This window comes from Hyperoodon ampullatus, assembly GCF_949752795.1.
Source record: "Hyperoodon ampullatus genome assembly, chromosome: 9".
Taxonomy (NCBI): domain Eukaryota; kingdom Metazoa; phylum Chordata; class Mammalia; order Artiodactyla; family Ziphiidae; genus Hyperoodon; species Hyperoodon ampullatus.
This window is the reverse complement of record NC_136922.1, coordinates 86,943,398-86,970,763: the sequence shown is the minus strand read 5'-3', so window position 1 is coordinate 86,970,763 and position 27,366 is coordinate 86,943,398. Positions and strand designations below refer to the sequence as shown.

The following is a 27,366-nucleotide window of genomic DNA, read 5'->3' as shown; positions in this document are numbered from 1 at the left end:
ATTACCTCTAACATTTCAATCTCTTGACTGCCTCAGCTACTAGAGCCTGCTGGAAAATATCTAGTCTCCTTCCTTTGAAATATAAGGTATTTCACATTTGTTCCTAAACACATTCTCTTCTCAGCACCTATGTACTAATCTCTCTCTTACTGCTTCCAATTACACCACTGCCTTTCTAGCCTCTTTCCTTTAGCTCGTGTACCTTCCTCTGCTTGCCAAAGCTCTTTTGCATCTTTTGAGATCCAAATAAACTGTACATCCTTTCAAATTTTTTATGATTTTCCCAGGCTGTTAATCCTGCACTCCCACATAGCACTGTATTAAAACTTATATTAAAGAACCTATGGTAGATCTCTCACACACACTGTTATTCAACTCCTAGACAATCAGCTGTGGGGAAAAAGGTCATGTCTTAGTCGTCTTTTTATCTAAGGATCTGGCATATTCATTTTATACCTTTACATTATAAATGTATTGGCATTTTCTACATTTTTGGATGGAGGGAGTTTAAAGTTAAGACTGAACAAATGAAAGTCTCACTACCCAACCTGTCATGTACGGTCTTCACATCTGAGTCTATTCTTTCCTGTCCTTGCCTATCCCCCAAGTAACTTTCTAACTCCACAGTTTCATATATATATACACACACATATGAAATTTTTTAAATCTATAAGCCTTTTCCAGACCATGGACTAGACCCTTATGTGCTTTTTCTTCATCCATGATTAATAAATCCCCTCCTTCAGACAGTTCAGAAAATCCTATCTTCTTCATGAAGACTTCATTTTCCTTCATTTCTTCCACTGATTATCTCAAAACATATAACTGCCCACTTGCTTTTCCATTGTAAGACACTGACTTCACCAATATTAGAACTTCATTACTGACCTACTCACTAAAGGTTGAAAGTTGACATGAAGCAAGTTCATTCTGGTGATCTCTGAACCCACTTTTGGTCCACAGTCTACAGATATAATATCTGTAAAGATAGCGAGACTGTGATATCCTTAGTATTAATTTAATGATCTGTGTGCTTTACCATCCATATTTTATGCTTTGTCTGTCAGCTCCTAAAGTAGTGGTTCTTAACGTGTCGACAGGCATGGCGAAAAGCCCCTTAGAAGGTGTCTCCCCTGCCGCTTTCCTGATCTGTAGTCAGATGCTCTACTACTGAGCCATACCCCCTGCTTTCCTTATCTGAACATAAAAACAGAGTTTTGCCCATGTTGTCTTTTCTGTACTGTTCTAACTCGCAGCAGGGAATAGATTTTAAAGTCCAGCCTACCGGCTTCTTTTGAGAACTACGACCCTAGAAAACAGCCTACACATGTGTCACTTGATAATGCAGAACACAGAGCCAAGGGCAGGTGGCGCTTCCTAAGTTACTGAGGGAAACCGTGTGGTTGCACTGCCCGTGACGCAGGCTCGCCTTCTCTCTCCTCCAGCTGCAGGTACCTTCAGCTGCACCATGAAATTCACCGTCCGGGACTGCGACCCTGACACGGGGGTGCCAGCTGAGGAGGGGTATGATGATGAGTACGTGGTGAGTCTCCCCTGCAGAGAGGCTCACTTGGACCCCTTGCACCACTGAGTGACTTCTGTCTGGAGAGAACATTTTCATCTGACGTGAACTTATGGGATTGTATTCTCAAACACGTTACAGCTGAGGAGGACCTGGGCTAATCCTCCTCTGTCGTGGGAGTGCCTCATGCCAAAGAGAATTGGGATTTACCACTTCATTACTGATTAAAGCAAAACTCACCCTTTTTAATGTTTTTATAATAGGGATAATTAAGAGATGAAAAGAATTACATGATTTTCATTGGGATCAGCTTTATTTAAAGTATTGGGGGTAGGGGTTTTTTGTTGTTGTTCAGCAGCTTTTAGTTTGCTTATAATGTAGCCACATCGTGGACTGAAAAGCCTTCACAGAATACAGGGAAAAGTTTTAGAAATATCTACCTGTTCATGAATGCAAAGTTCAGAAGGCCCTGTACGGCTTGAACTCTGCAGTTACGTGTGGCAGTGTGACTGCTCTGTACCTACGCCAGGGCTACAGACGTTAATCTGAATATGGCTCTTGCCAGATGACCTGTTTTCTTGCTTTCCTTTGCTAGGGCCTACCTTGTTAGACTTATCCAGACTACAGAACTTCAAACTAGCTTGGTAGTAGAGTTTTTCCTAGGCTCCTGCAAAGGCTATAACACAGGATGATAAAACCAAATGAACTAGTCTCTTCTACCTTTGTACTGAACTGAGAAGACTCGTTTTCTGACCCCTGTTTGTTAACCCACTAGCTAGAAGATCTTGAAGTGACTGTGTCTGACCACATTCAGAAGGTAATGAAGCCTAACTTTGCTGCTGCCTGGGAAGAGGTAGGCGACACCTTTGAGAAAGAGGAGACCTTTGCCCTCAGTTCTACCAAAACTCTTGAAGGTGAGAACAATTTTGCTATCAGTATATTGCCTGATAGCAGTCTAACACCTAATATGCATATTTGTTTTTCCAAAAGGACTCCCTTTTCTTTAAAAACTCCGTAAACTATTTCACTTTAAAAGGCCAGAACGCTGTCTTCATCATCTAACAGAGTCAACCCATTTCCAGTCCAGTAGCCTCCCTCCACACACCGCCACCAACCCCGTGCACCCCCAACTCCCAGCACCAACTAGTGCAGAGGCAGATCCCTACGCTGACCTTTTCTCATACGGTTGCATCAATCTTCTCAACACAGAAGCTGTCAACAACATCATCACATTTCTGGGCATGCAGCCATGTGAGAGGTCGGACAAAGTACCTGAGAACAAGAATTCCCATTCCCTCTATCTGGCAGGTAAACTTTCACCAGATTTCTCCTTTATTTTGTTGCAAAATTTGATAGGAAGGGATGTGCATGGGCATCTCATGCCCTGCTACTGTCCCATTATCCCATTATATGAGTTACAACTTGAAGCCCCATCAAAATGAATAATTTGTTTTAGCTGTTTAATTTGCATGCTATTCTTAGATGGTTCTTTTAAGATGTATATTTGGCCCAAGGCACTTAAATCTCTTCTACAGATACCAGTGCCCCCCGCTTAAGTACTCCATATCAATATTATTGAATACCTTCTATGTACCTGGTATTATGGGAATATAAAAGATTATTTAGAATTTGTATGTAGGATTCAATTCCCACCATAAGCACAAATCTCTAGAAAAGCTAAACTAAAATAATAGAAAGGAAATGCAGGCAGAGCATGATAAATTTCATTATTCAGAGCTTGTTTTGAGTTCTTAAAATGGTTTTCCTCACTCTTTTCCTCTCAGGTGTATACAGAGGTGGCTATGATTTATTGGTGAGGTCCAGGCTGGCCTTAGCAGATGGGGTGACCATGCAGGTGACTGTCAGAAGCAAAGAGGGAACACCTGTAGATGTTATCTTGGCTTCTGTTGGATAAGTTTTTACTGGGTGAGATGAAGTTGATGTACCCTTCACTGTCAGTGGGCTTTCAGGCTATTGGCATGAATTTCCCAGAATCATACTTTCAAAAATGAATGACTTCAGAAAAGCAAATTAAATGTTTTGGCCCTGAGCCAGCAGATCAAGCAGATGTCTGTCCTTGTGCATGTCTTTTTGTTGTTGTTCCTTTTTCTTTTTATTACGCTCGGTCAGCTTTGGTATGGTAGTACAGCTTTGGGTGATCTTGAAAATCAAATACTATCCTATGCCCCAGCTGCTTAACTTCATTAAATTCTTTAATTCACTGTGTATCTGAAAGCTCCTGGCAATGTTGGAAAGCTTTTATCCCAGAGGGGTGGTGGGGGAGCGGGAGCCAGAGTCCACTTTTGTCAAAATTCATTTTTATTAATAGAAAATAAACACTTATTCCAGTTGTTATACTTGAAGTTGCTAATAAAAAAAAGAATTTAAAATCACCACTTAATAATCCTGTTTTAACTAAGACAATGAAACTGTGGCTTAAAAAAAAAAAGTATTCAGCACCATTTGCTCATAGAACTTTCAGACTTTGTTCTTAAAGTTTCTGGAACTTTCCCGTCTGTAAAGTACAGGAATTGCTGAGCTACATGAGGAACCCTCTCTGGGACAACCAACGAGAAGTTAAGCAATCGGTATATGTTCAGCCTGCTAACTTGGACTGTACAACGATCCCCTCCTCTCCACTCTGGCTCAGGAGGGACATGCTTCTAAGCACTGAGGTATGACAAGTCCGACTGTTATTAGCTGGAAAGACCAGTTCTAACAGCAAATAACAGTAAATCTCTGGCACAGAGACTACTGTCCTTAATGTTCTGTGATTTTAGGAAATTCTGTAAATAGCTTGGCTTTAGTTCAATTTACTCAGAAATGAAACATGGTTAATAAGGTTAAACTGCTCTGCTAGAGTAAGTGTCTGCTGGTTTAGTGTCCTTATAAAATACATACATAATACGTGTAGGTAAATCATAGTCTTAAAGTATACTTAGAATACTGCATTATTGAAACCAAAGTCTAACAAAATGACTACAGTTAGAAGCAGCTAATGAAACTAAATCCAAAGTTATGACAAGGGAGACTCATTCTCGCTTAAAGCTGTGTCACTTAGAGAATTAAAGCCATTCAAGGCGAGGTGAAGGTGGCACCTTTAGATAATTCCAATCAGGGCCAGAAATTAGCATTTCTAAATATTTCAGAAAAGTCCATAGAAGTGTTTCAAAGACTTTTATGCAAATGAATGTCTGTCTTTCTGCATCAGTGAGTAGTAGTGCCCATCAGAATTTCCTAATAACACAAAGACAAAGGCAAGTCCATACACTTGATCAGATGTCAAAGGAATGGGAGGTGGACTATTAGGTCACCCTTAGAGCTTCTGCTGGCTTTTTACTATATGCTGCTCACCAGTGTGAGTCAGGTGGACTTTTGTGAGAGAATAGTGTTTGGTGGCCAGGACCTCTTTTGGGCGTTTCTTGCTAAGTGGAATACACAACAGATAAGGGTATAGGGGAGGTAATACAGGGAAGCTACTCTTTCCAGCTCAGAAGGAGTTGATGAAGCCCATATATGCATTCAAGAAGCCCATGGGATCCTCTAGCTGTGGATAGTGGCTAATGTGGTCATCCAGAATCGACACTGTGGACCGCGGCAGCGTTTTCCTAGTGGAAGAGAACAGCATGTAGGTGAACTTGAGGCTGGAGGGAGGGGGAGGGATGTAAGCCAGTGGGCAGCCCTAGTAAACGCCCCTGTGGACATACCACACTGGAAGGAACCAACAAAGAGCTTATTCACCTTCTACTTTGTAATTATATCTATCTTAGGCAGATAAACTTGCCAATTCCATTTATGATGTATACAGACTAGTTTTTAAATGCTCATATTCCAGCAGACAACAACGTGAAAATATAACACATATACAACACATGTCAGAGCGGGATGACTTCCAGCTCCTTGGAGAAGTGGGCCATTCAGCAATTCACTGTCCAAGTAAAGATAACAAAAGACCTTGCTTATTAACCTGGGGAGATGAGAGAGGGTATTTTTGTTTAAAATTAAATGTAAGCTATTTACCACTGGGCTGTTTCTACTAGGCCATGTGAAGGTATGGAACATTCTTATGTGACATAATCAAGCTCTCATATTCCGACACCTTCCAAATAAATACCTAGAGAGAAGAACAACCTGCAAAGGCACTTTCCCACAGTTCATTCTCCCCATGCAGTCTCCTCAGCTGAGGCCAATGAGCTGGCTTTACAATCAGACTAAAGCAAACGTTTCTTAAAATATATCCACTTCCATTCCTTGGTTTACGTGATAGCTGTTTCTTACCTGTACATATTGGAACATGTAGTAACCATGATAGTGAAAACAGACTGTATAAACCAAGAGAATGTATAACTGAATTTCCTGATCTTTACATTATGTGAGAGTAAGATTCCCCCATTTCATCCTCTGTTATGTGTTTCCTAGATGAACAGCCAGTGAGGTCAGAGACAGAGGCTAGATTTGCCTCAGCAGACAATCCTGTTCACCACTGTCGGGATGAGGTACTAAGAAAACAAAGACCCCCTGAGGGAGACTCACCTGTACAGCTCCAAAAACTCTGGATAGGGATTCACTGGATCCAGTGGCCCATAGATAAAATGAACTAGGAAAGGGAAAAGGAATGAATTATTAACAGCTCTCACATCCATTTTCCTATTCCCACTGTAAAATTAACTACCCCTCAAAAAAATTTTTTTTTCTTTAAATAATTTTTTTTATAATAGAAAACCTAGCTTCTTTCAATAAGTAGGTTACAAGGAACATATGGGAATAAGCCTAAAAATCAGTCCATTTGAGACCTTTTCTCCTGTAAACAACCATTCAGTCCCTTCATCTCTTCTGTGCCCTGGACCAAAAGGAATAAGCCCCACTTCCAACATTCCATTTTTATAAATCCAGAAGAGTGTCATTCTTTAAGTCTCTCTCTTCAGTTATAATTGACCCTTGACATTTGAAATCAACCAATGATATCCTGAGCACTAATTACTGTGTGTGAGATAGTGCACTGAATTTCTTTTTTAAATCCGTAAGAATGAAGAGACAAATAAGAAGAGAACACCTATAGCCTCTTTATTAGTAATCTAAACAGCCTGCTGTCCCAGCAATTCAACATTGAATGTGGCAGCTACTGACAATGCACAGCACAGAAACTGGCCTAACTCTCACTCCTGACAGAGACACCAACTCCCTTTGCAACAGGATCTCAATGTTTTATATACTTCTCTTCAACACATGTCACTGGCTGCCAGATTAAATAAAGGATGGCCAGTTACATCTGAACTTCAGGTAATGATTTTTTTTTTTTTAGTATATCTCAAATACTGCATAGCATATACTTATCCTAAATAGGTGTTTGTTGTTTATCTGAAATTCAAATTTAGCTAGGTATCTTGTATCTTTGTTTGCTAAGTCTGGCAATTATTTAACCCATAGTACCTCAGTTTTCCTATCAAGAGGTAATATAGAGGGACTTCCCTGGTGGCACAGTGGTTAAGAATCCGCCTACCAATGCAGGGGACATGGGTTGGAGTCCTGGTGCAGGAAGATCCCACATGCTGCAGAGCAACTAAGCCCGTGCGCCACAACTACTGAGCCTGCGCTCTAGTGCCCGCGAGCCACAACTACTGAGCCCTTGTGCCACAACTACTGAAGCCTGCATGCCTAGAGCCCGTGCTCTGCAACAAGAGAAGCCACCACAAAGCTGTGACAAAGTGAAAGAGCGGCATGGACATATATACACTACCAAACGTAAGGTAGATAGCTAGTGGGAAGCAGCCGCATAGCACAGGGAGATCAGCTCGGTGCTTTGTGACCGCCTGGAGGGGTGGGATAGGGAGGGTGGGAGGTAGACGCAAAAGGGAGGGGATATGGGAACATATGTATATGTATAACTGATTAAATTTGTTATAAAGCAAAAAAAATAATAATAAAATAAAAAAATTAAAAAAATAAAATAAAATAAAATTTAAAAAAAAGAGAAGCCACCACAATGAGAAGCCCGTGCGCTGCAACTAAGACCCAATGCAGCCCAAGGTAAACTTTATTTAAAAAAAGAAAAAAGAGGTAATATAGAAATACTCACTGGGAATAGATACAGAGGCAAGAGCTCCCACCCAGCGTCTTCTAAACTTCTTCCTTTGATTGATGTACTGCAAGAGACTATAGGACAGATAAGTCAGCAAGAGTAAAACAAGAAACTTTTTTTTGCTATGGGGATGCAAAGGCCTGACAGGAACCACAAGGAACACAGCCTACTGAACACGATCAGTATGTTTTCTTAATCCAGAAGCAACCTGGCCTTCCTGGGAACGGCCCACTTAATGTACCCATTTCTGTTAACCTCTAGAGTTCACCACCACGTAGCTACGGCAGTGATCATGCCTACTATCGATGTTAGAATTAATGGTTCTTTGTGTTGATTAAGCAGGGAATGAAATCTAGGAAGGCTGGAAGTTACTTTGGATTACATGTGACTAAAGTCTGGGACTAGAGTTCTGATTCTGGCTTCACCACTAACAAGCTCTGTGACTCAAAAGTTGTTGGTAACACACACATCTTTCCTCATCTTTAAGAGACTGAACTACATGATCTCTAAATTGGCATCTACTTCTAAAATACTCAGTGTAGAAGTTCATGAGCACAAAGCTTCAACCTCTGCATTTCATCTGACCACAGATAAAATGGAGGCAGAGTCTTCATCCTACAGTGTAAGATGTCATAGCTACATTTTAGAACTCAAACTCATGTATTCTAATTATTCTGCCTGCCAACTCCAGGACAATTATTTTTGTGAACTTCAAATATCACCTCTTAGAAATGGTATTTAGTTTCTTGAAAGCACAAGGGAATTTTACAAGAGGGCTTTGTTTTTCAGTTTTTTATATTAAAATGAATCTTCAAGGGTCCCATGGGGGTTAGGGAGGAATGGCTCCCTCGACCTCACAGTTCCCAGCACAGCCACCAGTTAACACACTGGAAGCTACACTGACCCAGCTGGCAAAGAGACAGGGCCTTACCCCAAGTAGTTCTGGATACGCTATCTCTAGGTCCCTCTGTGAAAGTGGCTACGTTCTCGTTTGAACCAAGGCATGGGGATTCTTTGTACAAGACAGGGAAACCTCCCTTCTCAGTCCCTGTTGCTATAGAAAAGATATGAAAAAGGAAACAATCTGTACTTTGAGAGAGGCGTTAAGCACCTTTCAGAATTATGATTAGACATTTTGAAACATTTACTATTGACAAAAGGTCCAAAGACGATTTGCCAGTCAGTCAGTTACAGACTAAATTAGCATTAGAATTTGCAGCTGTTTATCCAAACTTATGGTGCCAAATGGCTTAGGCTCAGAGCTCACTCTATTCTCAATTTCTTTCTTCTTAGAAAGTACAGAGCATGACTTTTTGGTTTGCCTCATAGGTCTTAACCACTCTTCTTGTGGTTATGAAAGCAAGGAACAGAACACACAATCCCACATCTTTCCCCACTTCCCAAAAAAAGTGTCTCTGGAAACCAAAGCAAAGGGTTATTTCTTACCTGTCAATAACCAAGTTCCCGTCATTGTTGCGTATCCCTGCCCACATGTCCCACAGTTCACTCTCAGAGGGTCGGGTGTATGGCCCAAAGACCGGGGTAAGACTGAACAAGTCCAAAAAAGCAGAAAGGTAAGTGTGAGAAGAACTCAGTACATCAAGTATGATTGGAACCTCAGGTCATGTATGTCTGACCCTTGACTGGTTTATGAATTCCTTCTACTACTTGCCTGGCAGTGGTCAACACCTTTACTTTAAAGGGTCAAACCCTAAGATTTGGCCCAGAACTTTAATGGCAGCAACTTTTCACTACATTGCTCCCATGCTGAAGTGAATCAGTGTCCGACAATGACTTACCCTCGAGAGAATACGAAGAAGTTCATCAGTCGCGTGAGGATGGGTGACAGCATGCCTCCATCTTTGAGAAGCTATAAGTGTAAAAGTAACAATCAACAGTCCAAAGAAAGAAACCAACTATCCAGGATAAAAGGTTTTATACCAGGAACTAAAAAAGGACTTTAACCAAATCTACTGGCTTTTAGTTTCTTGTTTTGCTTACCCACATTCTTCTCCCATAGAAAACAAACCTATTTCTAATTCCCTTTAAGATTACATTCTACACTTCCCTAAATCCCAAAGACTTTTAACTGATATATTCAACTTTAGACTAGGATCCCAATTTGTTCAAACATCATGCTAATGACACAACTCTTTAGACAGCTGTACTTCTCCAAATATTTGTTGCTCTCATTCTCAGAAATAAGCCTTTATTTATCTAGGGGTCACTTCTACTGCTTTATTTTTCCTTTATTAAGGAAAAAATTAACTTCACTAACATGAGTTCATGATGAAACGGATTTTAACTACAGCCCATGAGAGCAGATATGGCCGTTATAAAGATACCAGCATTATTTATATCAGTATAAACCTTAAAAACTAAAGATCTAGTCAGTGGAGTAACCAACCTTTTGGAGAAGGAGAGGACGGTGAGTCTCAGGAAATATACCTGTAGGAGAAGAGACTTGGGGTAGTTACTTACCAACAATCTTAGGCCAAACATAGGCCCATTATCGGAGACAATTCACCCCATTAGTCACCTTGAGGGCTTTCACTGCCAAAAACCAAACTACAAATAAAAACTTAGTACTGTCATTTATTATTTCTCCAGGGAATTCTGTGTTTACCAGGTCAAATTCTAGCCCACTGGGATCACTTTCCCCACTGTAGAGAGAAGGGAAAAATATGTCATGGTCCTCCACACTGCTGACGACTAGACTCTGGCTCCCCTTAGCGTTTCCACCCGTTCTTCAGAATACATATGTTGTTAACTATTCGGGCTGCAAAGGAAACCAGAGATTTTTCAGAAGTGTAGATCCTTCAAAAAACCTAGAGCTTTTCCGTTTCCGTTTTTTTCCAGAGTCAATGGGAGAAAGCCATGAGCGTTACTGATAAAGGGACAAACAGACTCCTCTCCCAATCTGCCCTTAAGGTATTCGGGGGACACCTGGATATTCATGGATTTACAAGCCAGGCTCAATGGCAGGCAAAGAACAAGAAACATCTCCAAAAGGTCTAATCAAGGGCTCACTAATTTCCAACTGAAACTTGGCACTGCTGTGAATTGAGAGTTTATGATACAAACCACAGTAGTAAGTAGTAGAAGCACCTGTGGCTTCATCTCAAATGTCTGCAGAACCCACTGCAGTTGTCGCAGAGATTGCGAAATATCATCTGCACTCCCCACCACTTCTAATCACAGTTGTTACCAGACACACCACAAGATCTTGCTGGAAAATGCATTAAATACATTTTAAAAAGCACATCTTACTACAACACAGCTTTTTATTAACTTATGTCAAGATAATCAGTTTCCTTTGTAATCTTACTTTATTTTCTATATTTAAAAACATTATTCTGAGAAAGCATCAGTAAATCTCACCAGGCCACAAAGTGGTTCATGGCATGAAAGAGGTAAAGATCCACTACTTTGCTTGGGTCTGTTTGCAGTACCATCAGATTACCATTTAGACGTCACTGCCGTATCTAAATGTGGCCCTCTAGGCTACACCTCACTTTCCACCCGCCTCCAAGGCAGTTACCTCCATTCGACAGACAGAGACTCTTGATGGTAAGCCGACCAGATCGATTCTGCTTGAACCTAGAGACGGGGAGGGAAACGCATAGCTTACTGAGCAGCTGAAGACAAACTCCCAAGAGGGAAAAGGGCTAGAAAGAACCCAGAACAATGTACTTCTCTCATCTTAAACGAGTGAAACCTGGGAGTCGTACACAAGTCATGGCTTCACTGACCTATAGAGCAGCTCCTGAGCAACGATATCCCCATAGTCGTGAGACAACAGGTTGATCCTACGGTTCTGGAGCCCCAGATGCCGCAAAAGAGCTTCCACGATGCTGGCCTGCTCGAATATGGAATAGTGATGTGGTCTCTAGGGAAAGAAGAGCCCAGATACACAGGGTGAAGTCAAGGGTGCAGGTGTGTCTGCCAGCCTGACCCCTCCATCCTTGCCTACCCCCATCCCGCAACACTGCCCCATCTAGATGCTGCTTACCGGTTTGTCACTGAAGCCAAAGCCTAGGAAATCAAGGGCAATCACTCGATGAAACCTGAGGGTCAGACCTTCCCAAATCTACAAGAAGGAAAGGGATGGTTTGGTTTTTCTAATCCTGCTCCTCCTCTTCTCCAACCTACAGCAGCAAAGGAGTTTCATCCCTATCTCAGCTTAATAAACAGACTTCGATAAAGGGAAAATCTCATGAAACCACCACAGGCCCACAAATGATCCTCCTGGAAAGTGCTTTATTCCTTATAATTAATCTCCATTGAAGGAGGAACTCCAGCACTTTTTAACTTGGCAATGATCCCTCCCAGATTGCCAAAGACTTTTTTACTCCCTTACAGTAAATGAGCAACAGTTCTACATTTAATCCTATTTTATTAAGCAACTCAAATATGCAAGTCTTCCAGTGCTGACAACAAAATCCTCGATTTTGGATTTTTAAAGGCATAGTAGGACCCAGAAGTCTGATTTCCTTACCTTGTACCAGTCATAGCTGGACGTTGGAAAGCCGTGTAAAAGCACAACTATCTCTGGACTTCCAACCACACCCACAGAGTCTGGGAAGAGGAGAGAGATCAGTTAGGCTGATGCCCTAAGAAAATAACCTTGAAGATATGAAAAATCTAAATAATCTGGTATAAAGGACAAGAAACCCTGACCAAATTAATGAAATTAAAATATTAGATTTCTTTTAAAATGCAAGCTTATTGCTTTACGTAAGAATAGGCATTTGATATGTTTTCTTTTATTCTGTATACTTAAAAATTGTAAATATAGCCAATATTTTATAATAACTTTAAATGGAGTATAATCTATTAAAATACTGAATCACTAATGTTCTACACCTGAACTAATATAATATTGTAAATCAACTACAATTTTTTAAAAACGTAAATAGCTCACTTTATATGAAAATACTTGACGGCAGACTGCTTACTTTCACCTAGATTTTTAAGAAGTATTTCCTCATTTCTCCCTTTATTCTGTATCATTAATATGTAAATTGCTTTTCCACAGTAAAAAGTAAAGCTTCACAGTTAAAAGTATACAGTCACAACTTAATAACTACAAGTTCTTTGTACCTATTATTAATGGCCTCGCAAAAATTCCCTTCCTCAACCCAGTGAGTGCCTCAGTGTATGCCATTTGTCCAACAATTTTATTTCCCGCAGAGGAGACTCAACTGAATATTAAAAGCATAAAGCTCAACTATTGCAAAATTCTAGCAACTATAAAAAAAAGGCTAATCAACATAAACATGAACATTTTTAATGTATAAACATCTTTTAAATTATCCAAATATTTAAACAGTAAGTAGCCTTGCTAATAAAAAATAGTATTAGATTAAAACTGATAGATTCATATACTGCCACTGGCATGAGAATTTGATAATAAGGTTTACAAAAATAATTTAGTTAGAAGCAATGAAAAATTTTATATACTTTAGCCTAGGAGTCTTATTTTTGAGAATCCATGCAAATAAATCATTTCATTTACATGTAGTACTATTTGAAAAAATACGGAAAAAATTAACACATACATGGAGATTTCCCTTTAACATTATTTAAAACATTGGAAAACTAGAAACAACCTAAGTGACCAACATAAAGAAAATTATATACTTACTTTTAGTTGAATATAACGAATGAGAGGAGGTCAGGAGCAATAATGAAAAACGGTTTATGACAAACATTTTTCGTTATTGCTCTTGACCCCCGCCCAAAAGAAATCTTTTCCAATCTTGTTTCTCATTCCTTTTACCTATAAAATGAGGTGAATAGCACCTACCTCCAAGTACTGTTGTAAAGATTAAACGAAATTATGAAGGTTGAAAATATAATTCAATGCCTAGCATAAGGTAATTAATTGGTAAGTAGCAGTCATAATAATTATTAGCAAATTAACTTAGACAAAGGTATAAGACTTAAATCACATTTAGTTATACATATAACAAATCTTTATAGAAACAATAAAATGAAATCAGGGATGGGGGAACAGAACCAATGGCAGCTGTATCTATGGGCGCTGTTATATTATCTGACACTAGGGGCGCTCACAAAAGAAAGCCAGTACTATCTATCACTGCAAATCAGGCTACAAAGTAAATTATACTGGTCACATATACACTACCAAATGTAAAATAGCTAGCTAGTGGGAAGCAGCCGCATAGCACAGGGAGATCAGCTCGGTGCTTTGTGACCACCTAGAGGGGTGGGATACGGAGGGTGGGAGGCAGACGCAAGAGGGAGGAGTTATGGGGATATATGTATATGTAGAGCTGATTCACTTTGTTATACAGCAGAAACTAACACACCACTGTAAAGCAATTATACTCCAATAAAGATGTTAAAATAAAGTCAAAATCAGAAAAAATAAATAAATAAATTATACTAACAAGTCACTCTATGGACATTGGAATCTCCATTCCACCACCCTCACCCTCCCAGCAATTTTTTTTGAGTCTCCCTGCTATCAAGTTAATGAGGGGAATTAGTCCATTCCTTCAAATGGACACTATACAGAAAAAGAGGGTTTTCCCCGCCATCACTGAGGGGCAACAGAGACCAATGGATGCAAAATAAGTACCTCAGAGGGACCCACGGGACCTCTACATGCAGAGTGTTTCAAGAGCCCTGTTCTTACCTTGGTAGAAGATACGCAGTCCCTTGTAGGTAAAAAATTTGCCTGATGACTTCCATGAGTGAAGAGCAGGGGAAAGCTGGGGGGGCGGGATGTGCAGATAGGCTGCAAGCAGGGGCACAGCCAACAGCCCCACCTGGACCCACCACTCCCTCATCCTGTAGGAAAATCAGAAACCCGGGGTAAGCAGTTGGGTGACATTGTACACGATTCTAACACAAGCCCCAAACTGGTAAAACAGGGTGGGGAATTTCTGTACCATGTGGGGACTACCTTGTCCTCCATGTCAACCATGGCAGAAAATTTACCAAGAATGTAAGTGGGGCTTCCCTGGTGGCGCAGTGGTTGAGAGTCCGCCTGCCGATGCAGAGAACGCGGGTTCGTGCCCCGGTCTGGGAGGATCCCACATGCCGCGGAGCGGCTGGGCCCATGAGCCATGGCCGCTGAGCCTGCGCGTCCGGAGCCTGTGCTCCGCAACGGGAGAGGCCATAGCAGTGGGAGGCCCACGTACCACAAAAAAAAAATAAATAAATAAAAATAAAGAATGTAAGTGTACTCTGCCTGCTATGGCAATCACCATATTTGCTCATCATTCTAATTTTAAGGAAAAAATATACTATTTTCATATGTAATCTTCCCCCTCAACTTCGTCCCACTTTAACCCCACAGCCCCTCCCCTTGTGCTCTTCCCAAGACCTGCTGTAGAGGTTTTATATAAAGTAAAAGGAAGATAAATTACTTAAGTAACTTCATTGTCTTTTATCAAGGCTTCCTGGGGGGAGGGAGGGTTCCCTTCATATTTACTCTAAAAGCTCTACCATCTACCCACCAGCCCCGCACCGGTAAAATGTTTTACATATATATATATATAAATTTTTTTTAAACAAATGTTTGTTAAAAAAAATACGTAGGAACATCACATGTCCTAAAGCAGAGAGCTGCTCTTGATTTTCTAATATTTATCAACCCTCTGACTCCAGTGAAGTCCAGTTTGCTACTACTATCTGGATTTGTGCTGAGAAACTGCTCAGGGTAAAGAGTCTGTGAAAGTTAAGAAGGTAGGTGCCCTGTATATTCCAACGTAAGCAGCTTTGTCATGACCCTGAATATCTAATCTCTTGAGAGGTCACGGCAGCAGATTATATTTCTGCTTTTCTTAGCAGACTCTTGAGGAAGCTCCCCCATTTATTTAATTTCTTAGGATGCCCCTTCCTTCCCATCCCCCCCCCAAAAAGGGGGCAGAACATCTGAGAATTGATTTTGTTTGGGGGAGGAAAGCACTGATTTGCACACCCAACTTTCCCATGCCCAGGACTTCAAAGGTCCAGATCAATTCATCCACAATGACAAGAAGTGCTAAACAGGAGTTAGAAACAGTTCCCTCTGTTTCTGGCTTATGACTCCTGATGGCCACCAGGGAAAGAACCATCAGTAGAATGGAAATTCTCTTAAAAACAGCCAGAATGGAAATACCTTCTAAAACTAAAATAAGAATTGTCAAGAACACAGAACTATAAATAAGGGGAATTAATTGTGAAAGCCCTGGTGGAAATGTCTTTGTGTCTGTACCCTTCTACCATATTACCTGTAATCTGGCCACAATCTCTAACAAACTAATCCAACTCACAAGATATTTATTTATTTTAGAGTTTTTTTCAAAAAATAAGAGCCTGTAGTTTCATATCCACAGAAAATCTCAGCTCCTTTGCCTATTTTTAAGGTGTCACCAGGGCGGTCTTTTTTTTCTTCCCCCCCTCTGAAGTGCATATCCATAAAACAGACCCAGTGATTTGGTTCTACCTTCCAAGGTAGAAAGATTAAAGATTAAGAAATGATTAGAAAAAATGCCCGGAACATGACCATTATATCAAAATATCCACCCCCCACAGTAGTAGTAGGCTACATCCCATTATCTCCTGAAAAGGTGAGATGACAAAAAGTATCAGGTTTAGATGATCATTTCTAAGCGCTATCTGTCCTGGACTTAAGCTTATACATTTTCACCTGCGCATTTCATCACCCCCGATCCCCATACTTCTCATCTCATTCATTGACGGGTTCCAGCAGCCGAGTCTCTGCAGTGACTCAGCAGAGAGCCGGGGAGGGGATACGAGAGGAGCTGAGCAGGAGAGGCTCCCCCGCCCCGCCGCCGCCCACCGTGCGGGGCGGTGAGGGGAAGGACAGACAGACTCTGCTCGGGACACCCTCACCCCGCACCTCTTCCTTCTCTTTTACGCTAAGAAAGCGAAGAGGCAACCCCTCAGAAAGCCGCTTTCTGTCTTAATTACTTCAGTAAAAATGCCCCCAACAACATTTTAGGATTTTTAGTACGTAAGCAATCAGGCAGTCAGTAGGCAAAATAGATTAAACATTTTTTGACCCAAATCTCCATTCTTTGATGAGCCAAGAATCAAGAGTACAAATTCAGCAAACCCCAGTAACAAACCTTCCAGAAATTAATGAACCTTTCCGAGCCTTTATTTCTTCATCTTGTAAATAGGAAAAATACACACATTTAATACCACCAAACCTGCCCACTTTACAGCATCGCGGTGAGACTATGAACTATTTTGTAAACCAATGCAAATAATTCATGTGTAGTATTATGAGTTTGGTCACATCATTCTCACTTGGCTTCCTGTTACTGAAATCTCAAAAATACTTACGCCTCGGTGATAAGACACTGCCAGTTCTAGTCACACCTATGCGGTAACTCACGCCACGGCGACACCAGGGTCTTCAAATCCTAAATCACCGCAGGGCAATACCGGGGTCTCGAAATTCTAAATCGCGCCAGGGTGATGCAGGGGTCTAGAAACGCTAAATCGTGTCAGGGTGATATTTGGATGTTAAAATCCTAATTCACGCCAAGGCAAAACCCAGGTCTAGAAACCCTAAACCGCGCCAAGGCGATGCTGGGGTGTAAAACCCTAATCGCGCCAAGGCGTTACCAGGGTCTAAAAATCTTAAGTCGCGTCAAAGTGAAACCCGGGTCTAGAAACACTAATTCACACCTAGGGGTACTGGGATCTAAAAATCCTCAATCGCACAAGGGTGACACCAGGATCTAAAAACCGTCAATCGCACCAAGGCGATGCCAGGGTCTAAAAATCCTCAATCATGCCAGGGTGATGCCGAGGTCTAAAAATTGTAAACCATATCAGAGTAATACCAGGGTCTAAAAATCCTAAGTCACTCCAGGGCGCTACCAGGGTCTAGAAATTTTAAACCGCACAGGGTGACGCCAGGATCTAGAAATTCTAAATTGCATCAGAGAGATACCAGGGTCTAGAAATCCTAAATCAGGGCGATCAGGCGTTCTGAACATTCTACTGTGTGCAGGCGAGACATCCCCTTCCAAGCAGGTAGAACGGGCTCAGAGGACAGGAATGCATGCCCCTCACCCTCCGGAGACTTTCCCTCCACTGCGGGAGTCGCGCTCTGGCAGCCCCAGCTCGCACGGGCAAAGTCCCACCCGCTGGCCCGCACCCCATTTGGGGACGACGGCTGCAAGCCAGTCACACACGCCCCCCCCCGCGCCCACCACGCACCCACCTGCGGAGGCGATCTCGGCGCACCATGGTGGCGTCTTATCCCATGCCGCCTGCACACCGGCCCTGAGCAAAGGGCGCGCCGCAACACCCGCAGCGGTGCAGGGTCGGCCGGCAGCCGGGCGCAGCCCACAGCCCGCGAGGGCGGCGCGGCCGCGGCAAGCAGCGAGCGGCCACCGGGACGTGCGCTGCGGCAATGCGCAAGGCGCGGTTGCCGCAGAGGAGGCGCCGCCCGCCGTGATGCGCCGGGATGTGCTGGTGGCCGCGGCAGCGCAGAGCGAGTGGGCACCGACTTTTAGAGCCCACCCGCGCCCCGCCCCTGGCCCGCCCACCGCGCCGCAGTGCCCCTCCCGCCGAAGCCACCCCCTTCCCCGCAGCCCCGCTGAGGGCGCAAGGATGGGGCGCCCCTCCTACAACAGCTGCTCCGGAGGGCACCTTCAGGGGTATTGACCCCCACCAGCACCCCGCTGCTCCCTCACGGCCCCCTACCCTGAACCACAGGTTCTATAGCAAAAATCCTCCTCTGGCGAGTTAACACTGCAGGAAGAGACGACAGTCTTCCTGAGACTCCATCACCTCCCCCGAGACCACCCATAGGCCCCCCACCCCCAGCCCCAGAGGTGGCCGCTCGACCTCAGATGCAGTGGGACCAGGGCTTCCGCTGTGGCGCCGGCTCACAGCCCGCTCGCGATCCGCTCTCAGGCGGGGGCTCTGAACCACTCGAGTGCCCGGGCCAAAGCATAGGTCCCTGAGCGCCCAACACCTCCTAGGTCCCTAACTATAGGTACCCACCAAGGGCACAACCGAGTGGCTAGGGAACGACAAGCTCGGCTGGGCTACCGCAGAGGTAATCGGCTGATTCAAGGGACGGCCGCTCGAGAGCAAAAAAAGGGGCACAACTTGCGGCAAGTCTGGGCTCTCTCGGTCAGCCACCGCCGCGGCGCCGGGCACGTTTCCTCTGCGGCAGCACGACGTGGTCGGCGTGCCCGAGGCCCGCTGCAGCCCTCCCGCGGCACCCACTCCCGGCACTAGCCCGTCCTGTGCCGGAAAGAATGATCGGCCGAATTATGAGACTAAAGCTCCCTTTGTTTATGCATTTATTTAAGATTGAATCACAATGCGAGGGCCCCAGTGGTACGGAAAAGAGAGAAGGATTTTTTCTTCATCCACAATCCTTTAAAAGGCATCTATCACGCCTTTGAAGAGAAAAGTGTAGAGAATCAGTGTCTGTTCGTTTTCTGGCTGTAAATTGAATTCCTGACAAACGCGTGGGCTGTGAGCGAGCCAGGCAGCCCGAGCGGTGCCAGCTCCCTCCAGCGGGGGCGCTGCAGGCCTCTCTTCCACTCGCGCCCGCCCAGGCCGCCCCGCCACTCCGCTGCCCAGAGCGCGGGCGAGCAAGATTCCGAACATCTGGGCGAAAGGCCGGGCCAGCCAAGCCCACCCGGCACCTCACAGTGTGCCAGGGAGCTGAGGGCACCAGTCAGACATAGGAGAAACCGCCATCTATGAGCGTGTCACCAAAACGTGTGGCGCAATCCAGGGTACACCTCTACTGGTGTCGATTCCGAGGTTCATGAAACCAATGCTAATTTAGCACCTCCAGAGCGCTAAGAGCCAGGGGTGCAAAGACGAAGGAGGAATTGCCCCTGCCCCCAAAGCGAGCTGCTGTCCATCCGGTGAGGATGACACACAAGAACTGACGGTGCTTACATTTTCCCTTTAATTTCCTATCAGCGTTTTGTGAGAGGTTGGCCCCCTCCCCCTAACATGCAAGCCCTTCAAAGCCCGAGCCCAAGTATTATTCACCTTTTGTATCCCCAGAGCCTGCCACGGCGCTGGCCACAAAGCAGACTCCTAATAAATACTGCATGAATAAGTACAAGAATTTGAGGGCGCACAGGGGAGGAAGTAATTAAGGGGAGGGGGAAAGGGTTGTCTTGAATGATGAATAGACATTTACCAGAGACAAAGAGCATTCCAACCAGAGGGGACGGCATTCGCAAAGCACCGGAGGCGCAGGACCGCACAACCTTTGGGGAAAACTCCAAGTCCTTTGGGCCGTGGCTCTGGTAGACAAAAAATTAGGCTAGAAAGAGTATTTCATCCTAAGGAGTTTACAATTTGTCCTGAAGAAAATGAGGAGCCACCGATGGATTTAAACCCTCTGTGGCCTTAATTGGTTACTTAATGAAATTTAAATTACTCCCCTTAACAAGTGGAAGATTACCTATTTTAACGAACCACCACCTTTTAAGGACTGAATTAATTACTCAGCAAAATTTAAGTCGGTCCTTTCAACAGAATAAAGATTTTCCTATTTTAACTAAGACAACAATATATAACAAACATGGCATTATAGTTTTTCGTATTTACTGTCAATGGAACCTATGATTCCTACAAACAATTCCGTACTTTCATTCTCACCATACCAGAAGCACCAGCATCCAAGATGAAGGCAATTTTGTATTTAATGGACTGAGTGCTCACAAAGGATCTTATTCTGAAAGCCATGGAACATGTCCACCCACATGGAACAAGAAGGTAGACAGGAGGGGAGACTGCTGGGGCCGGGGGAGCGGGTGGCAGAGGGGACCAAGGGAAGCACTTGAAGACAACGGGAATTCAAAGTCTGATGCTCAAGACAAACCCTCCCGGACAGAGTGCTAGGAAAAACCTCCTTGGAAAAGGAGGGAACAAGGTTGAGAAGGACTTCAAACCCGTAACTCGTTTAGGCAAAGGAAGCATTCATGTTTGGAAGAACCTCCCAGCACAGAGGCAAGGAGTCTGGAAAACGCAGAGGATACTAACAGAGATCAGCTTGGCTAAAGCCGGGAGAAAATGCTAGAGAATGCCCCAGAAGCCAAACAGTTAATGAGTTTTTTAACTGTGCCTGACTTACAGAGAGAAGCTTCCTCCACCAGGGGAGAATCTGGCCCAAGGTATAAAACATTTGGAGTGCCTGAGAAAACATGTAACCGTACATAAATCCAAAGCCTGCCTCTGGCTGGTTCTCAGTGCACCCTTTCAGTTCTTGGATACAAACACCACACTCGACCGACATCACAGGCAGCAGCATTCCCTCAACCCGTAGCTTATCATACATTCCTGTCACATTCCAATTCTCAGACAGTCCCACATAAAAAGACCTCAGATTTGTGCAAAGATGAGGGTAGAAAGCTCAGCATTTATTAGCTTGCTGATGTGCAACAGTGGTGAGATCAGCACGGCTGGTACTGTGGGTTCAATAATCATTTTTTTTGAACCCCAGTTTGAGACCCATAATATAACAACAAGGATATTTATGGAGACAACAGGACAGAACTGGGACTGCCACTTGCAAGAGCCATAATTATCGATTCAAATAAGCTGAAGAAGTTCAAGATGGGGGAAACTTGATTGAACAGCAGCACATAAAGCGAGTCAGGATTTTAGTTGTCAGTGAGTCAATGTGATATGGCTCCAAAAAAAACATTGTAGACTGTAGACTGTAATTAGAGAAGCACCCAGAATAAGCTAATCCTGCTCTAGTCTGCTAGTGAGAAAGTGTTTTATTTTGTTCTGCAGAGCAGATATTAAGAGACACATAAACAGGAATTTGTTCAGAGAAGACCGACTAAAATGCATCGCAAATTATGTCACTGAAGGTGTAACAGCTGTCATATTTTAAGCTCCTACTATAGCATGGATCTTCACCCAATTTATCCTTAATTCTCATAATAACTCGCTAGATGAATACTTTCATCCATATTTTTCAGAGAAAGATACAGCAGCTCAGAGCACTGTTAGTGTGTGAAGGGACTGGGAACTGAGCGCAGATGCGTCTGGCTCCAAAGCTGGCGTTCTTTCCACTACCCCACACTGCCTCGCTGTTTAAAATAACCGGGCATGTTTAGCTGGAAGAAAAGAACCCTTGTGGAGTGAGTGGTAGAAGGGAAATGTGTTAGCAGTCCTCAAATATTTGTGGAAGCAGCATTAGACATTTTATTCTGTATGGCTCCAATGAGTGCAAATTGTAGAGAAACAGATGTCGATTCAACATACAGAATTTTCCAACAGGGTTGTCTAGAGACTGGGTAGCTCAGCCATTTGGGGACGTGACAAGTTCGCTGTCTCTAGGGGTTGGGTAGCCCTGCGGCAGGTATGCAAGGTCTGGATAAATGCATGAATGACCTTTAAGGTCTTTTCCCATCTGATAGAAACTAAGGCTCAGAGAGGCATTGGAACTTGGTCAGGGTGACCCCTCCCTGAAAGGTCAGATCCACAACAAGATCTTTCCTGGGTGTCCCTCAGCCCAGAGCTCTTTGTACAACATGCTATTTCATGCTGAGGGCAAGACAAGTAGAAGAAATTATGCATACAATCACATCAACCTCCCTCTCAATCAAATTTAACCCATATATCCAAAAAGCGACTGGTATCTTCCTTCCTCTTCAGGCTCGTTTTTGGGTAAAAAATCTTTGGCTAAAAAAGTTCAAAAGACAAGTGGGAGAGGAGAGAAGCAAGGGAGCCGAATAACCCATTAACCAGATAAGATAAACCTAAGAGACTGTTTCTAGAGATTACAGTATTACTGAGTACCCTTAAAGTATCTTTACACACCCTTTGCATTACTGGGCACATCCCATAATCCCAAGTCTGGTACTATTCTGCTGTTCCACACCTGGAATACATCTTATACACTCACACATAAATAGGATGAAGGATTTGAAATAAAATCATATCTTGCATTTTTATAGCTCTTTACCCTTTCATGTATATTATCTCATCTGATGCTCATCACAGTCCTCTAAGGAAAACAGCTTTCTTTCGGACGGACAAGCAACTTCCTAGCTGCCTGGGGAAGAAAGGGCTACGGCACACAATTCACTTTTTTTTTTTAAACTACATTCCACATTAAATTATTCCCCCAGCCTGGATGAGTCAACCCAGAAGCAGGTGTTTTTCTTTTCCTCGATTGCTATCAACACCGCAAACCTTCAGCTGTCCTCCCCCACCGTGCCCTCCAGTGCCCCCCACCCCCGCTACTACCGCAGCGCTTGGTCACCAGCCGGTTACTAAGCACTCGCTCTGCACAGCCCCGCACTCGCTGCTCCAACTCCCAGCGAAAACTACACCCCCTCCCCACCGGCGCCGTGCGGCCGCGTCCCTGTGCCCCCAACATTCGCCCAGGCCCGTGTGGCTGCGACCTTCCCAACCACCAATGAGGTCCCGAAGCGGGAAGGCGCAGCCTCCCGGGAACTCGAGACCCGATTTCCTGGACGGATGGTCAAGCCGACTGAGTGACTAAACGCTCTGTGGGGAGTCAAGCCTCGGACGAGGGTTAGGGGACTTCTGTGTTCTCGTCCGACCGCGAGGTTCTAGGAGACGAGGACCGAGGACCTCGCCCGCGTAGCCCTCGAGTGGCGCGCACACCTCGTGCGGCCACCCACCAACCTCCGCGTAGTCCGGCACGCCCCAGCCGGTCCTCACGGCCTCCCAGGCCACTATCATTCAAAGCTTGGCCCCAGGATTGGTGTAGTCCACGCACACTAGCCACATACCCCGAGTGTGCCCATGCCCAGTCATCCGCTGGGCTAGGAGGCTGAAGGTGGAGGGTCACTCCTTCCCCGCCTGTCTCCTACCTGATTCAGGTAAGACCTGGACTACAAGACTCCATGTTTGGGGACCCGGTTGCGCATGCGCTTCCCGCGGCCAGAGCTTCTCCGCCTGACCCCAGTCCCAGGGAAGACCCGGCCAAGCCACCGAATACCCGGCTCTGGGCTAGAGCGTCGCCACCTCCGCGCACCGGCCCATCGCCCCCGAGCCCAACCTATGCTGCCGCCTTCTCCCTGCCGGGCGTCAGCGCCACCTATTGCTAAGGGTATGAAACGGCAGGCTGTGCATTGAATAAGAGACTGAATAAACGAATAAACTTTTATAGGGCCCAATCTGAGTACATTTACATGGTAAAACTGAAGGCCAAAGATAGTTATTAACTATGTCGAGATCTTTGGCGAGGCTTCCATATCTCAACCATTTCCCTAACTTCATAGTTACCCTAAAGACTCCCAAATCTGTATCTCCAGCCCTTCCCTCTACTCCAAACTCTAGATCCATATATTTGACTGCCTTCTGTTCCTCTTCACATGAATGGCCTACACACGTCTTATACTCCACAAGGGCTAAGTTAAATTCACTATTCTTCCTCCACTACAAACTAACCACCCCCCTTCCCCAGAACCTGTGCTACTTTCTTTATTCTCTGTTGTGGTTAATGGCATCATTAGCCACTCCAGTCCACTACACTCAATTACCAACACCTGTGGCCTAATGGAATGAAGCTAAAAAGCCAAGCAGCCTTGGGTACAAATCCCAGCAAGTTCTCTCCTTCCCCCTCCTCTTCATCTTACTTCCCAGGTATCTTGGATTCATCTCGCTTCCCTCCATTCCCAACCGTTTCCCCTTGTTCAGACCTCATTATCTCTCACTTGGACTGCTGCCTCCTAATTGGTTTCCAGGTCTCCACGATCACACCTTTCTAATTCATCATTCACACACCTGCCCAAAGTGATTTTTTCTAAAATGCAAATCAGATCACATCTCTTTCTGTCTTCAAACACTGTACTAACTCCTATTCCCAATGCTAAATTCAAGCTCTTTAACTGGTCATGCAAAACACTTCCAAATCTGGACCTTCCCTTCCTCTAGAATCTTCTCTCTTACCACCTGCACCTCTCCCAAGCTTCATAATCTGACTTAATGTTGCTAATTGTAGTTCCTCCCAAAACAGTGTGGTTTCCATTCTCCATGCCTTTATACATCTTCTTTCCCCTGCCAAATACATTCATCCCCACTTAGGCTATCTAAAAACTTCATTACTCAAAATTCACCTTAGTTGTCACATGCTCTTGCAAGCCTTCCCTGCAACCTTCCTACAGAAATATCACTCCCTCTGTGCTATCTCTGTCCCTTGTTGATCGCTATGTGCCAGACACTGTGCTAAACTCCTTATGTACATTATATCATTTAATTCTGATGATAATGCTATAAAAGAACTATTATTTTCCTAATTTTACGGATGAGAAAGCTGAGGCTTTGAAAGATGAAGGAGCTTGCCCAAAGATGCAGAGGTGGTAAGTTGTGCAGCCAGGATCTGAACGCAGATATGTCTGCTCGTGTTTATCTATTCATCAAAAAGGTTTGTAGAATTAAATGATATATGAAAAATCACAGATCATCTTTTAAAAGTATTACAGAGTTTATTTTTTAAAGGAAAAAGCACACAGCTGTTCTACTCTAGTAGATGGAAATAGTGTTCTACTTTAAACTAATGGTATCGAAGGCCAAATAAATAGCCTTGACATCAAGCTAAATAAGGAAACAATCCTGCTATTATTCTGTATAATGTTTTCTTATGATATGAATGTTATGAATTTTTTGCTAAGGGACTGATGTATTGTAAACCATTAATAAGTAGATTTTTTTAAAAAAAATCTCCTTCTGGATAAGTGGGGAAGAGAGATCTATTGATAAATTGAAAGAGTCACCATAGAATGTCCAAAAACTTGCCACAGATGGGGATACCAAGATATCATGAGGGATGTATGGAGTCTAAATGAGTTAATACGTGTAAAGAGAAGAGTTTCTGGCACAGAGAAAGCACCATATCATTGCTATTGCTATTACTGTTGCTGTTGTTAAGAACTTCAGTAGCTCTCAATTCAGTGGTAAAGACAAACACATAAGCTGATGAGTGAATAATACAGCTATGAACAAAGGTCTCTTGGGAGTTCCCAGAGGAGGGGGGGTGTGTGTGAGGATCTTCCAGGGAATAGGAAGAGGGGCAGGGAACAAGATGGCACCCAGAGGCCATATGACTGAGAAAGGAGCAAGTTGCTGGAACCAGAGCAACACCACCTAACTTCTGCAGAAACATTTTATTTGTTGGCAGATCTTTTACTTCTGAAAGCTCTGTTTCTTAGAAACTCTAACGTTTAAAGTTTCCTTACTATTCCAAGCATTCTTTTGCCTCTGGCCCAGCAATGGGACCTTAGCCACTGGGCAAAAGAGCAAGACTTTTACCCAGATGACATGAAAGTATGGAGGAGGGGAGAATAGGTGACTGAAGCTTATGATGGGGTGACCAAGTACTCAAGGAAAGTTCCAGCCCCACCCAGAAGTCCAGCTGGGATAATCAGGACTCCAGAAGGGGAAAACACATTCCCATCCCCCAGGCTCCAGCCCCTCCCTAGCAGAGGAGAAACAGATGGGCACAGACTTAGTGATGTGTGCCTTGATCAGGAGTGAAGCGCAGAGGCCATCATCCAACTTGGCAGGCACTGCCCAAGAAGGCCCACCTTTTTCCTCCAAACCCATGCCAGGTGTCTAGCACACTAACTCAGTGTTTCCCAAGCCAAATGACATGGAAGGCTGCTTAAAAGTCTACATTCTTTACCACAGGCCATTAACTTTATATGTAGGCAAAACATATTTATGTTCCTCCCGTTCTTCAATAAACAGAGTAAAGAAACTTTCTGTGGGTAGTTCACTCCAGACCAGTGAAATGAGGCCAGCTATTCTGATGGGAATAACTAATGAGACACATACAGAAAAGAAGTTAAACATTGAACAGAGGAACACTGTTGGTAGAATTGAATAGATACAACTTTTTTGGAGGGCATTTTGGCAATAGCTATTAAAATTGATCCGGCAATTCCACTTTGCCAAATTTACTCTGTGTGTATACTCCCTGACATGTGTCCAAGGATGAAAAATGCTACATTATTTGGAAAAAGAATCTTTTTAACTGAAAACAAGCTAAATATCCATCTATAAGGTGCTGGTTATGAGGCTGTCTAACATGTAAAGCTTTTCAATGTACATGAAAAAGCAAGGTTCAAAAGAGTGTGTATATTATAATCCTACTTGTATAAAAACATGTATGTATCATATAACTAAATATGTTGATATTTACAACATCAATATATTTACATACGTATTAGAAATCCCTGGAAACATATCCAGATGTGGCAAAGTGGCAGCTTAGGGGCAAACCTGGTCTACAGGGAGATTCGTTTATTGGGCTCTTTTGTTTTAAATTTAAATGTGAATGCCCGTAGAAAGGGCCCTTTACTCTCTAGTCTCACACCCTTCAGTTCCCCCAGCTATTACTTGGCCTGGTCCCTAAATGCGAGTGAGGATAGATGCAGGCACTTGTGGGGGTAGCTGGAGGCATGCTTTTAGTATTTACTTTCCACTTCTGATCTGTAAGCAAACATGACATTTATGACTTAAGGGAGGGTAGAGTGGGGACTGACGTCTTTCCATGTCGGAGAGAAGAAGGACTAGAGGAAAATAAGGATCCTGAGAGATGAGACACTGATTTGGAAGTTACTGCTACAGGCGAGATAAGGAGCAAGCGGAGGCTGAGCCAGCCACTAAGAGCAAGGATGAATTGTGAAGCCCAGATCTGAAACTTCTTTTAAAATCCCTTATCAGCCACTGCAGTTAAAGGAATGTACAGGCTTCTCTTTCTTCTTCTTTCTTTCCTGTCATGAAAAATCGCAGCCTGTGG

The 27,366-nt window shown here is 43.7% G+C and overlaps 2 protein-coding genes across 3 annotated transcripts in view; one reads left to right on the top strand and one right to left on the bottom strand.

Moving 5' to 3' along the window:
- Nucleotides 1-3,585, top strand: part of COPG2 (COPI coat complex subunit gamma 2) — a 123,084-nt gene extending 119,499 nt beyond the window's left edge. The window contains exons 21-24 of the mRNA XM_079711853.1: nucleotides 1,446-1,543; nucleotides 2,298-2,436; nucleotides 2,732-2,830; nucleotides 3,307-3,585. Of these exons, the coding sequence (XP_079567979.1) occupies nucleotides 1,446-1,543; nucleotides 2,298-2,436; nucleotides 2,732-2,830; nucleotides 3,307-3,437 (467 nt within the window). The 3' untranslated portion in view covers nucleotides 3,438-3,585. The remainder of the gene's footprint in view (nucleotides 1-1,445; nucleotides 1,544-2,297; nucleotides 2,437-2,731; nucleotides 2,831-3,306) is intronic.
- Nucleotides 3,586-5,012: 1,427 nt separating this feature from the next.
- MEST (mesoderm specific transcript) lies at nucleotides 5,013-17,899 on the bottom strand (the record flags this gene model as incomplete). Of its 2 annotated transcripts, none has more annotated exons than XM_079711129.1 (12): nucleotides 17,818-17,899; nucleotides 14,266-14,420; nucleotides 12,100-12,179; nucleotides 11,614-11,691; nucleotides 11,354-11,490; nucleotides 11,143-11,201; nucleotides 10,009-10,049; nucleotides 9,401-9,471; nucleotides 9,048-9,149; nucleotides 7,599-7,675; nucleotides 6,056-6,119; nucleotides 5,013-5,130 (listed from the first exon to the last, which is right to left on the bottom strand). In XM_079711129.1, the coding sequence occupies exons 1-12, from the start codon at nucleotides 17,841-17,843 to the stop codon at nucleotides 5,013-5,015; spliced, it is 1,008 nt and encodes a 335-aa protein (XP_079567255.1). In that variant the 5' UTR covers nucleotides 17,844-17,899. The 2 variants fall into 2 exon arrangements, with proteins under 2 accessions (XP_079567255.1, XP_079567256.1); XM_079711130.1 differs by having other exon boundaries at nucleotides 14,308-14,420.
- Nucleotides 17,900-27,366: the final 9,467 nt, after the last annotated feature.